This window comes from Taurulus bubalis, assembly GCF_910589615.1.
Source record: "Taurulus bubalis genome assembly, chromosome: 5".
Taxonomy (NCBI): Eukaryota; Metazoa; Chordata; class Actinopteri; order Perciformes; family Cottidae; genus Taurulus; species Taurulus bubalis.
Window position 1 is genome coordinate 2,523,505 of NC_136593.1, and position 14,361 is coordinate 2,537,865.

At 37.6% G+C, this 14,361-nt stretch overlaps 1 protein-coding gene across 1 annotated transcript in view; it reads right to left on the bottom strand.

The window, feature by feature from the left end:
* aldh4a1 (aldehyde dehydrogenase 4 family, member A1) overlaps window positions 1–9,411 on the bottom strand; it is a 14,742-nt gene extending 5,331 nt beyond the window's left edge. The window contains exons 1-9 of the mRNA XM_079218004.1: window positions 9,329–9,411; window positions 6,238–6,331; window positions 4,595–4,687; window positions 4,416–4,463; window positions 4,106–4,261; window positions 3,565–3,714; window positions 3,295–3,369; window positions 3,018–3,205; window positions 585–658 (exon numbers count right to left, since the gene is read on the bottom strand). Coding sequence (XP_079074130.1) covers window positions 585–658; window positions 3,018–3,205; window positions 3,295–3,369; window positions 3,565–3,714; window positions 4,106–4,261; window positions 4,416–4,463; window positions 4,595–4,687; window positions 6,238–6,331; window positions 9,329–9,369 — 919 coding nt within the window. The 5' untranslated portion in view covers window positions 9,370–9,411. The remainder of the gene's footprint in view (window positions 1–584; window positions 659–3,017; window positions 3,206–3,294; window positions 3,370–3,564; window positions 3,715–4,105; window positions 4,262–4,415; window positions 4,464–4,594; window positions 4,688–6,237; window positions 6,332–9,328) is intronic.
* Window positions 9,412–14,361: the final 4,950 nt, after the last annotated feature.

Sequence of the window (14,361 nt, forward strand, 5' to 3'; positions counted from 1 at the left end):
ACCGCTAATTGATATTATATTTGTTGCTGGGTTTTATCGGTTAACATTTCATTTGATTACCTTGATTTCATCTCCCGCCGTTATTTAGATTTTTATGATTTTTTTTCCTATTGTTTTGGGTTTTGATCTGATCTTTTTTTTCTGTGAAGCACTTTGTACCTTGTTAAGAAATGAATAAATAAATAAAGTTTAATATTATTATAATCATGTGAAATGTCATATATTGTATATTGAAGAACGTGGGTGAATCCTCCCCTCTTTCTCATGATGTGATATCTATATAGATATATATATATATATATCTATATAGATATCTATATATATATATATATCTATATAGATATCTATATATATATATATATATAGATATCTATATATCTATATATATATAGATATATATATATATAGATATCGATATATATATATATATATATATATATATATATAGATATCGATATATATATATATATATATATCGATATAGATATCTATATAGATATCTATATTTATATATATATATATATATTTTGTATGTGTGTATGACCCATCGCTCCCTGGTATCCTGTTTCAGAGGTCCTGCACACCTCCTCCCAGCCGAGGGAACGTTCTGTAGGAGTCCACGTTCTGGGCGACCTGCTTCCACAGACGCTTGAATGTCCTACGAAAAAATTAAAAATTAAAAACTGAACATATCACTCAACGTATTAACAATGAGCTTAAACATGATTCTTAAATTACTTTAAAAGGGATGTTAATTATATATTTGAAGTGCGGTTGCATGAGGTACTTTCCCGTAGTCAGTGTATTAATACTGTAATACTGGAATCACCAGAGGTCCCACAAGGTATTATCACGATACTTAAGTCACGATATGATATTATCGCAATACTTAAGTCGCTATACGGTATTATCGCGATACTTACGTCGCAATACGATATTATCACGATACTTATGTTACTATGCAATATTATCACGATACTTAAATCTCGATACCATATTATCACGATACTTAAGTCGCTATACGATATTATCACGATACTTAAGTCGCTATACGATATTATCACGATACTTAAGTCGCGATACGATATTATCACAATACTTAAGTCACGATACGATATTATCACGATACTTAAGTCACTATACGATATTATCACGATACTTAAGTCACGATACTTAAGTCACAATATGATATTATCACGATACTTAAGTCACGATACGATATTATCACAATACTTAAGTCACGATACTTAAGTCACAATATGATATTATCACGATACTTAAGTCACGATACGATATTATCACAATACTTAAGTCACGATACTTAAGTCACAATATGATATTATCACAATACTTAAGTCACGATACTTAAGTCACAATATGATATTATCACAATACTTAAGTCACGATACTTAAGTCACAATATGATATTATCACAATACTTAAGTCACGATACTTAAGTCACAATATGATATTATCACAATACTTAAGTCACGATACTTAAGTCACAATATGATATTATCACGATACTTAAGTCACGATACTTAAGTCACAATATGATATTATCACGATACTTAAGTCACGATACGATATTATCACAATACTTAAGTCACGATACTTAAGTCACAATATGATATTATCACGATACTTAAGTCACGATACGATATTATCACAATACTTAAGTCACGATACTTAAGTCACAATATGATATTATCACGATACTTAAGTCACGATACGATATTATCACAATACTTAAGTCACGATACTTAAGTCACAATATGATATTATCACGATACTTAAGTCGCGATACGATATTATCACAATACTTAAGTCACGATACTTAAGTCACAATATGATATTATCACAATACTTAAGTCACGATACTTAAGTCGCTATACGATATTATCACGATACTTAAGTCGCGATACGATATTATCACAATACTTAAGTCACGATACTTAAGTCACAATAAAATATTATCACGATACTTAAGTCACAATAAAATATTATCACGATACTTAAGTCACAATATGATATTATCACGATACTTAAGTCACAATATGATATTATCACGATACTTAAGTCGCGATACAATATTATCACGATACTTAAGTCACAATATGATATTATCACGATACTTAAGTCACAATATGATATTATCACGATACTTAAGTCACGATACAATATTATCACGATACTTAAGTCACAATATGATATTATCACGATACTTAAGTCACAATATGATATTATCACGATACTTAAGTCACGATACAATATTATCACGATACTTAAGTCACAATATGATATTATCACGATACTTAAGTCACAATATGATATTATCACGATACTTAAGTCACAATATGATATTATCACGATACTTAAGTCGCGATACTTAAGTCACAATATGATATTATCACGATACTTAAGTCGCGATACAATATTATCACGATACTTAAGTCGCGATACAATATTATCACGGTATCGCGGTACGTGGGTACTACTAAAGTACTACGTTCACAGTGGGAGACGTGAACGTGATACATTGAGTATTGTGATATATTGAGTATTGCGATATATTGTGATTTATTACCTTTTTTTTCAACCGCAAATTGTACCCAAAGGAAAACTTTGTCAACATATTTTATCGAATAAGATGAAGTTTTCAGTCTGTTCATCTCACTTCAATAATTTTTATTGCAGCAACTGTGAACGTAGTACTTTAGTAGTACCCACGTCTCCCACTGTGAACGTAGTACTCTAGTAGTACCCACGTCTCCCACTGTGAACGTAGTACTTTAGTAGTACCCACGCCTCCCACTGTGAACGTAGTACTTTAGTAGTACCCACGCCTCCCACTGTGAACGTAGTACTCTAGCAGTACCCACGTCTCCCACTGTGAACGTAGTACTTTAGTAGTACCCACGCCTCCCACTGTGAACGTAGTACTTTAGTAGTACCCACGCCTCCCACTGTGAACGTAGTACTCTAGCAGTACTCTACTCAAACAGAGAGCTCCTTACGGGACGCTGCCGGTGAAGTTGATGCCCGCCAGGTGCTCCGAGGAGGTGATGGTGTCTCCGAACACCGGACCGTCAGCCGGCAGGAACTGGATGATGTTGGGCGGGAGGCCGCACTCCCGCAGCACCTTGTAGACGACGTAGCTGGCCGACATGGCGGCGTCGCTGGGCTTCCACAGCACCACGTTACCCTGGAGCACACAGAGATGTTAGATCTGGAGGAGATCCCACTCCTATTTATTTTCAATAAATCCCTCAAAGATGACATAATCACACTCACCATCAGCGCCGGCGTTCCCGCCAGGTTTCCACCAATCGCAGTGAAGTTAAAAGGAGCCACGGCTGCTACGAACCCCTGAGGGGAAATGTAGATAAACAGGTAGTGAATATACATTTATTTTTTAAGTGTCTGCAAACACCCAGTCCTGACATGATCAGATCAAACACTGATTCTGTTACAAAGTCCCGTTACAGAGGCCTCCACAAGAAAAAGCCAGCATAGCCCTCCAGCATGGACCTGAAACCACCTGAAAATAAGCGTCCGCCTCACCTCCAGCCCCCGGTACAGCATGGTGTTGGTGCTTCCCTCGGCATCGAGCGGCTGCTGCTTCTCCAGCTCCACCGCGTGCTTGGCGTTAAATCTGAAGAAGTCGATCAGCTCCGCGGCGGCGTCGATCTCCGCCTGGACCACCGTCTTACCCTGAACACACAGACCAATGAAATAATCATTTATAATAATAATAATTTACTTTATTTATAGATTGTTGATTTATTTTATTTATATTTTGTGTATAGTAAAAATAAAAATAAATGTAGTTTGTATTATTATTATTATTATTATAAATTTAAATAAAATTAATAAAAGTAAATAAATGAATACAATTAAATAAAATAAATAAATAGCATATATAATGTCTGCCGTATCTAATGTTGTGTTGGTCACACTATAAAATGGTGTATTGCTTGTGTTATAATAATAATCAATAATACAGAAGTAAAATAAATATTTTTGTAAATAGCCATCGCATCATTAATGAAATAAAAACGGCATTAATTCCCCACAATGACAGTTGGCCCCGTGTGTCCTGTACCTGGCCGATCATGGTCTTGGCGAGGACCTCGGCTCTCTTGGGTCCACTGAGGACGTCGGCGGCCTTGAAGAGGACCTGGGCCCGGTCCTGGACCGGCGTCAGGTCCCACTCCTTCCTGGCCGCCACGGAGGCCAGGATGGCTCTGTTGATCAGCGCCTGAGACGAGCAACAGACACGGAGGGTTCCAGTCAGTTAACTAATGAGTCAACACAATTCTACGGCATCCTTTAAACAACTATAAACTAAAATAGCATTTTTAAATGATGTGAAAATAGAAAGATGATAATAAATGAAGCCCAAAGGCTCTCACCTTGTCAGCATAACAGAACTTTGCCACTTTATGGGAGTGATTGAACGGCTTTGAAGAGAAACAAAGAAACTCAATGAGTTATGAAGGAAAAACAATGAAGTTTAAAATTATATTGCAATTACACATTATTACAGTCTGTGTGAGTCTCTCTCTCTCTCTCTCTCTCTCTCTCTGCTCACCGACAGCTGGTATCTGATGTCGTTGGTCCACACGTGTTCGTCTCCCACCACACAGGGGATCTCCTCCGTCTTCCCCTTCAGCCCGTCCAGGGCCTGAGACGATGGAGACGAAGGCACAGAGAGACGAAGGCACAGAGGTCATCACAGAGGTCATCACAGAGGTCATCACAGAGGTCACCACATCGACTCTTCTTCATTCAACTCAGATTAACACTAGGGATGGGGATTGTTTGGGTTTTTCCCGATATCGGTGCTAAACCGATATTTTTAAAACGATACCGATGCCTAAACGGTGCCTGAACCGATACTTAAAAGTTAAAAGGTTGATGCTAGCTAGCTACTGTAGCTACTGTAGCTACACAAATGATAGACTATCGTTAGCTGCTGCCAGGACGGACTCATCAGAGTAGTGTAAAAAAAAGTATTTCAATCGCCGTTGCGTTTCGATCCGGTATTTAATTGTTTTTCACAAATACACTACATGTATTCTAATTATTTTTCCCTGCGCTGATCGAGGCACTGAATGCGCAGGTAGAAAATCCATGGCCCGCCACTGTCGTATAAGCACCAGTACCCAACCCTAATTAACACACATTAACACACGTTAACACACGTTAACACACATTAACATACATTAACATTAACACACATTAACACACGTTAACACACATTAACACACGTTAACACACGTTAACACACATTAACACACATTAACATACGTTAACACACATTAACATACATTAACACACGTTAACACACATTAACACATGTTAACACACATTAACACACATTAACATACATTAACACACGTTAACACACATTAACACACGTTAACACACATTAACACACATTAACACACATTAACACACATTAACACACGTTAACACACATTAACATACATTAACACACGTTAACACACATTAACACACGTTAACACACATTAACACACGTTAACACACATTAACACACATTAACACACATTAACATACGTTAACACACATTAACATACATTAACATTAACACACGTTAACACACATTAACACACGTTAACACACATTAACACACATTAACACACGTTAACACACATTAACATACATTAACACACGTTAACAAACATTAACACACGTAAACACACATTAACACACGTTAACACACATTAACACACATTAACACACATTAACACACATTAACATACATTAACACACGTTAACACACATTAACACACATTAACACACATTAACATACATTAACATTAACACACGTTAACACACATTAACACACATTAACATACATTAACACACATTAACATTAACACACGTTAACACACGTTAACACACATTAACACACATTAACACACATTAACACACGTTAACACACATTAACACACATTAACACACGTTAACACACATTAACACACATTAACACACGTTAACACACATTAACATACGTTAACACACATTAACACACGTTAACACACATTAACACACGTTAACACACATTAACATACACTAACATTAACACACATTAACACACGTTAACACACATTAACACACGTTAACACACATTAACATACATTAACATTAACACATATTAACACACGTTAACACACATTAACACACATTAACACGTGCAGCGGCTCTGACCTTCAGCAGCTCTTTCCTCTCGGCGCTGCCCTCAGTGAAGCCGAGGATCGGCTCATTCTTCACCTCCACCGCTGCAGGAGGGAACGATTTGAACCTGCAACACACACACACAAACACACAAACACACACACACACACACACACCTTTATTTAATGCAACTATAAATTCAGGCAGTGCACTGCGTTACATAATCCATCAGGTGAGCCTCTGACCCGATTTGGCTTGAACTGGTCTTAATGGTCCGGGCTGCTGGGAGGCCGTTGAACTCCTTTAATGAGCAGACAGGAGCTCCTGAACTAGTTTCAGCCGGACCCCACTTTAGTAGCACTATAGCTCTTGAATAAATTGTACTTTCTTGATTCTTGTTGTGAGTTTGTCCTAAAAGCGTCAGCTAAATGAAGTGTAAAAGGGCTTCAGCCCCGTTTGACTCTTCTTCTGCACTTTAAGTCAAACAATTCATTCTGGCTTCATCCAGTTTGCCCACACAGCTTGAACTCTGTGTCCTCTGTATTCACGTATGATTAACTCCACCGGTGTGAACTTTACAAGCTGAAGGTCACAGTGTGTGGGCCGGCCAGCTGGTGGCATGGCAGGAGTTCTCATACGTACAGTGTTCCCTCAAACGCAACCAAATCTCTCTGCGGCCCGGACACCGAGGGAGAGCGGCAACACACTCTCTTTTCACAGACGTCCCAGAAACATTTTACACTTGTTGCTTCTCAGAATCAGTCTGAGAAGAACAGAGGAAAGCAGTCGGGCTCCTTAAACCGGAATGTGACTTTGACTTTGTTTGTTTAGGCAGAATTTCAACGGCAGCATGCGAGGTCGTAAAGCGAGTAAACACTACAGATTGTGAGAGTGTGTCGAGAGATAACTTCTGCCGTGATTAATGCACATAAATGCACGGGTCCTTTGCACGTCTTTAATTAAAAAACAACCTATTTTTAGGCCTTTTCCTCGAATGTCATACCCAAACTATAAAGGGTGTATCTCTGCAAACACTAGGGCTATTTGAATAATGTGTGTGTTATAATAAAACAATGTGAGATTTTGTTCAGATGTGTAAATATCAGTCTATATGTTACTGGTTAAGAGGAAATGAAGATGACACACAGAAAAAAATGAAAAGGTTTCAGGTCCGCCTATAAAAAAATCACTTTCAGGATCTCTAACCCAAATCATAGCTCAATATGTGAACATTCTCTAACCCAAATCATAAGACAATATGTGAACATTCTCTAACCCAAATCATAAGACAATATGTGAACATTCTCTAACCCAAATCATAACTCAATATGTGAACATTCTCTAACCCAAATCATAACACAATATGTGAACATTCTCTAACCCAAATCATAACACAATATGTGAACATTCTCTAACCCAAATCATAACACAATATGTGAACATTCTCTAACCCAAATCATAGCTCAATATGTGAACATTCTCTCTGCAAAGGTTGACTTTGATGAAGTGAAGCAGAACAAAGTTAGAGAGGGTTTAGAACAGAGAACATTCAGACGAGGTCTCCAAAGTTTGCATTTGCGTACATTTGCGCAAATCTGTGATATTTGAATTTTCTCATGTGCCAAACCATATATTTCACTTGTATATTACTTATGGTGTTCAATACATCCAAATACAGCAGTTTTGGCCTTTTTCTTCTTCAAAAAACAAGCTATGATTTATAGTTTTATAAAACAATCTCCAGCTGCTAGGGTTTTCATCTGGTCCTCCATTTTCACGACCAAAGGGGAGGAGCTAACACGAAGATAGCAGAAGGGGAGGAGCATGTCTGGGCAAGGCGGCCAATGGCAGGCTTATACACACGGATGTGTGTATAAGCCTGCCATTGGCCGCCTTGTCCAGACAATCCTGTCAGTCAGTCGACCTCCCTGTCCCTAAAACTAGAGCGTGTGCAAGTATAAGACGGTGAAAATACGCAGTTAGAAGACGGCGCGGTGTCTGATCACCTGTGTGCAGGTGTGTCCTGGTTTCTATTGGAGAACTGCCAAAGGACTGGGGATTTAAATGAGCTGGAAACCAGGACGCTGGCTGGTCGAGAAAAGAGAGGCTGACTAGCGGGGTTTCAGTTCTGTCCCTGTTTCAAATCTCCTTTATGGACACTTTCAGTAAGTCTGCATTTCTGAGGGAATTACCCACAATTCACAGCAACGTGGCGTTAAGCACCGGGGTAACCAGCGGACGGCACGTGGGTGTTCAGCGCGGGACTTTAAATGTACGCAGAAACCCCAGGGATTAAAAGATGGAACGTAAAAACACGTGAAATGGGAGGAACAGAAGCGGAGATCATTTTTTATTTTTGTTGTTGGAAGAAAAGAAAAAAAAGTGATTATTATTATTTGACAGTCACTTCATCTTGTGAGGAAAGATGATGCTCAAATCAGGGCGCAAAACATGAAATATATATATATATATATATATATATATATATATTTATATAAATATATATTATATATAAAAATATATATTCTATATATATAAATATTATGTATAATATATATATATATATAAACATTCTATATATATAATAATGTCTTATATATATTTATTATATATATAATAATACATTATATATAAATATTATATGTTATTATTATATATTTATTATATTATATATAATACATATATATATATATATATAATAATATAATATATATATATATATATTATAATATATATAAATATAATATATATATGTGTGTGACGTCACCAGTTACCAGGGTCAAAAGGTCACTAGCTGGTTAACTGGTTGGCTTTTTTGACTTTCCACAAGTTCAACTGGTTCAACTGGTGGGCAGGAAGACTACGGTCTGATATCAAAGATACAGAATAGATTAAATGTAATAAATGTTGTTTTCAAACGGTGTTTTTCAACTCAAGAGATTATTATTATGACGTAACGTAAAACCAAACTACCCGTGGTGATTGCACGGCAGCTGGTCGTTGATCACGTGTTATAACGTCACATTAAGAGCGTTTAGGGGTTAAATAGCACGCGCACTAGTGTCTGAAGTTGAGCCCTGTCGCAGAAGGAGGCTCGTGCGCGCGGCGCGTGTGTGGTACGTACCCTCTCCAGGACCCGCGCACGGCCGCACTCACGCGCAGCATGTTTTTATCCGCCAAAGAGGGAAGACCAGACCTGTAATAAACCTGATCAGGGATCGATACCTGATCAGACGCAGGTCAGACGGTGTTGAGGAACTAACTAACTGGGTGGGGTGTTACACAAAAATACGAATCCTGCGAAGCCGAAAGCATGACCCGCCCTCCTTGGTCTCTGATTGGCTACCACACGCCGCCTTCGTTGATTTTATTGGTTAGGTTTGGGGCACGAGGGATGCGATTGGTAGAGGTTCGGCTAAGAATATCAGTCGGACAATCAGAGGCAGAGGAGGGCGGGTCATAGAGGGGGGTCGTAATATTTCATGGAAATAACGCGACCGGATGGATTTTAGTTTTTTAATACCAGATTCTCGCTCCTTGTTATCCAATTAATTAAAAAAGTTAGTGTTTTAACATGTTAACGAACATAAGGAAGCACGTTTTATTTATTTTTTAAACGTCCTTATTATCTGTCGAGAAAAGCCCTCCCCTCTCTATCCTGCGAAATGGAGCCGTCCACGGGGCGGGTCTGCGACTGGCCAATCAGCGAACATTTAAAATGTCCTCAGCCAATCACAGGCCACTAGTGAAAGTTCTATTTCTGAGCAGCCTCTTGAACTTTCGATCTCTTCTCCAGTGGGTTCATTCATCACCGCCTCACTTGTGGATTTCCTCAACAGAAAACTAATCAATTGATTCGGATATATTCATTGAGACACACAGTATGACACAGTCTCAGTATAATTATAATAATAACCAATAATAAATGGTAATAAGTATGTACCTGCACATGTTCTAATATATTATCTATGTAATATTGCTGTTCTATATATTATTATATTACGACCTTTCACTTTATAATATATCTCACATCTCCCATGCTATATCATAATTTACCATTTTATATGAAATATTCTTCTGAATATTTATTTATTTTCCTTTCTCTATTGTTCTGTATTTCTGTCAACAACCGAATTTCCCTTTTTATCTTATCTCATCAAATCTATGTTATAGACAACAATATGTGGCGAATCAAAATGATGCGCAGTGCAATGCACCATTTGAATAATACACTGCCTGTAGTATTTAACTATAAAGTGTACTGCAATGTACATATTGAATAGATCTTTCTTTTAGGGACCGCTCTGATATCTAAGATCGTTTTGGAAATTTGTTATACCTTCCTTATTATCTTTACTACTATTAATACAATTATTATAATTGTATTATTATTAGTCCTCAGGGTTTGGTACTTGTTTTGTTTAAATCTCCATTATTTGTAGGTCATGGAGCCGGTAACTATCTGTCATGACACAGAATGACCACCAGGTAGAGCCGTACACTTCTGACTGACATTTCACTCTTTTTCTGCACGATTGCTTCACAACCAACTCTGATCACAAGATATATTCAAGAGCAACATGTTTTAACGCAGTTGTTGTTGAGCTCCTGTTGCCTCCAAGTTCCCAAAAACTAAGGCAGAAATATTTTTCCCAGTATCAAAGTAATCTGTCATTCCACGAACATTACAAACAGGCGTTAACAGCTAATTCAGCATAGTTTTAATGGAGACTCTTTAACTAAATATACACTATAAATATATACTAAATAAACAGGTTCAAATGTATGAATTTAACGCACTTGGAGCTTCTGAACAACTGGATGAACACCTCATGAACACACGAGAACACACGTCTCTTTGTAGTAGTTTTACATCTGACTTTGGTTGTTTTATATTTTCCTGTACGCGTTTTGTATCTCTATGTGGTCATCTTGGAATTCTTTGTAGTTGTTTTGCGTATATTTCTTAGTAGTTTTGTGTCTATTTGTAGTTGTTTTGCGTATATTTCTTAGTAGTTTTGTGTCTATTTGTAGTTGTTTTGCGTATATTTCTTAGTAGTTTTGTGTCTATTTGTAGTTGTTTTGCGTATATTTCTTAATAGTTTTGTGTCTATTTGTAGTTGTTTTGCGTATATTTCTTAGTAGTTTTGTGTCTATTTGTAGTTGTTTTGTGTATCTTTCTTAGTAGTTTTGTGTCTCTTTGTAGTGTTTTAAGTATCTTTCTTTGTAGTTTTGTGTGTTTTTGTAGTTGTTTTAAGTATCTTTCTTAGTAGTTTTGTGTCTCTTTGTAATTGTTTTGTGTATCTTTCTTAGTAGTTTTGTGTCTCTTTGTAATTGTTTTGTGTATCTTTCTTAGTAGTTTTGTGTCTCTTTGTAATTGTTTTGTGTATCTTTCTTAGTAGTTTTGTGTCTCTTTGTAATTGTTTTGTGTATCTTTCTTAGTAGTTTTGTGTCTCTTTGTAATTGTTTTGTGTATCTTTCTTAGTAGTTTTGTGTCAGGTGCCTTCGCATCGAGCCAAGCACGGTGAAAATGCCCGGATGTGGCTCGCTCCTCCCATTTTACCGAGCCTGCATCAGTGCTGACTTGTGTGTACTTTGGACGGCCAAATATCCCAGAATGCATTTCACACTCTAAACTCCGCAGTAATCCTTTCCTAACTCCTCATTTACTCTCCTTCCCATCTTTCCTTGTTCCCGTGACGTGTCCACACAGCTCGAGGAGAAGTGGTTGTTAGACGTTAGGAGGAAATGTTTTAACTGTTCGACCTCAGGTGAAGTCTCAGCTTTGTAAGGAAGGTAAATCTTACCGCGTGTCTGTGGGTGAGTCTCTCCTCACGGAGAACTGAACGTAACAAACTGTTTCCTGCTTCTCTGATCATTCGTTTGAGAGAACTGATCCTGGAATGTAGAGAGAGCAGCATCATCAGGGGCGTTCACCAAAAAGTTTTGTCAAGTCGGAAAGTTTTCAGCTGCCTTTAAGGAACTAACAGGAAGTCACAGAAACAGTCACTTCCTGTTAGTTCTGATCTGTAGGCAACTTGTAGTTTACAGACCTCGTTTGGATTCATTCATATGTGTTTATAAATATATATTTATGTAGAAATGTGTGTGTAGCTGCAGTCTTTGTTCTTTTTATGTCTGCCTGTGAAATACATTACAACTCGTTTTGATATGTGTTGTATAAATAAATAAATAATATTTATTATTATCAACCAAATAAGATATGTTTTTAAATTAAACATGACAGCCAACAATCGAGCGTTAATATTCAACTACACATAAAATAAGGATTTTCTGGTGTTTGCTGTCAGATCTAAGAGCCGATCAGCTCTCTGTGGCGACAGCCAGGCGTTTCCCATCATGCACTGGGCCAGGCAGTCGGTGGAGAGCTACTGCGGCGTCTGGCTCTAACAACTGCGGCCGCCTCGCTCTCGTGAGATTATCGTTGACCACGTGTGTGCATGACGTCAGAGCAAATCAGGATCAAGTCGGACTCAAATCTACCCAGCATGCATTGCATTCTGATCAGGACTGGCTCATCTCTGATGACGTCATATAAGGGGCGGGGCTTCCTTTGGGGTAGTCCGTCACCTTGAAGGAAACAGACAGATTTCCTCATGTGCTGTGTCCGGTTTACACATGAAGAAAATCAACATATTTTCCTCACATTTTTAATAATCATTATCAATTTTGACTATTTCACTACACTACACTGAGAAGTATCACTCAGATTTTGCAAATGTAAATAACACTTTTAGTGTTATTTACATTTGACTCTAGGACTAATTAATACTCTTCATTAGTGTTAGACCTACTTTACACTAAGTGTTGTTTTAACTGATTCAAAAATATTTACTCTTGTATTTACTTCCTATTAGTGTACTTTATATGCAACTCTTACTTACTTATTTTCAATTGACTTCTTTTTAACTTTTCAACAGAATAACTTTGAAGTGTTTTGCATTTTCTCACTTAACCATGTAGAGCTAACACTTAAAACAATACAACTAAAACATGTCAGCAGGGGAAAAGCACCAGTATTAACTTGTTCCAGGGCCACCAACATGCTGTCAACACATCCAGGATCGTAGTTCTGTCCTTCACAATATGGCACAATATATCAATAAAGATATCACGCTTCAACAACTCAAAACCATGCAATAAAAACTCTGTAATTTCAATTTGAGTGTATACCACCACCTGCTGAATGTTTTGTTAAACTTTTCTCATGTCGGTCACTTGCTTGCTAAACACCAGCTGATGCATGACATTTAACAATTATGCACACATATGTTGTATATAATAATTACTATCATAACACAGTGCAGAGTAAGAGTTACATTACAACTAAAAACACCAGTATTCATGATTGAAAGCTTCATTGTTAAAACCCTCCTGTTACCTTCAAATGTACAAACATCTTTTATCCATAGAACACTGATGTGTACAGCATGTGTACAGGACATTGAAAACATATCATGTATGAAGCAAAACAAATGATGTCAATCAGAAATTTAGAGACGTTAAACATTGAATGGTGTCATATTGACCCCAAAGATAACAGGAGGGTTAGCAATAGACAAATAACTTGTGCAAACCTTTGAAAAGATGAACATTTATTTAAATACAAAAGAAAAAAAGAAAATACAACATTATTCAGGACACAAATAACATTTAAAATAATCATCATCTTCATCCAGCTCATCGTCGCAGCCCACACACACGGTGTGATACCATGTGTGTGTGATACCATGTGGTGCAGCTGTCACACTGGACCCACGACACCAAGCCCTCCGAGCTCTCGGGAGGGTCTGGTTCCTGCACCGGACACACTCCCAATCTGTAGTCTGCATGTCTTCAGGAGTGTGACCTATTCACAGAATAAAAAAACAACAACTTTGAATTAAAGAATATGATCAGATTTTCATGAGTTGGTATACAAAGAAAGTTAACATGAAGTACACTACCGGTGGATGTCGTGGGTCCAGCAGACGAGGAGCTGGATGATAGTCCGGCGTCTGCAGGTTTGGAGGCTGTATGAATGAATGAACAGAAAAAGCATAACCATGTTTTGTTTGGCTGGGGAAAGGGGAGCTGCTGTGACTTCATGTCACGACCATACTATACACTGACTGTGCAACACTGTCATCACATTGT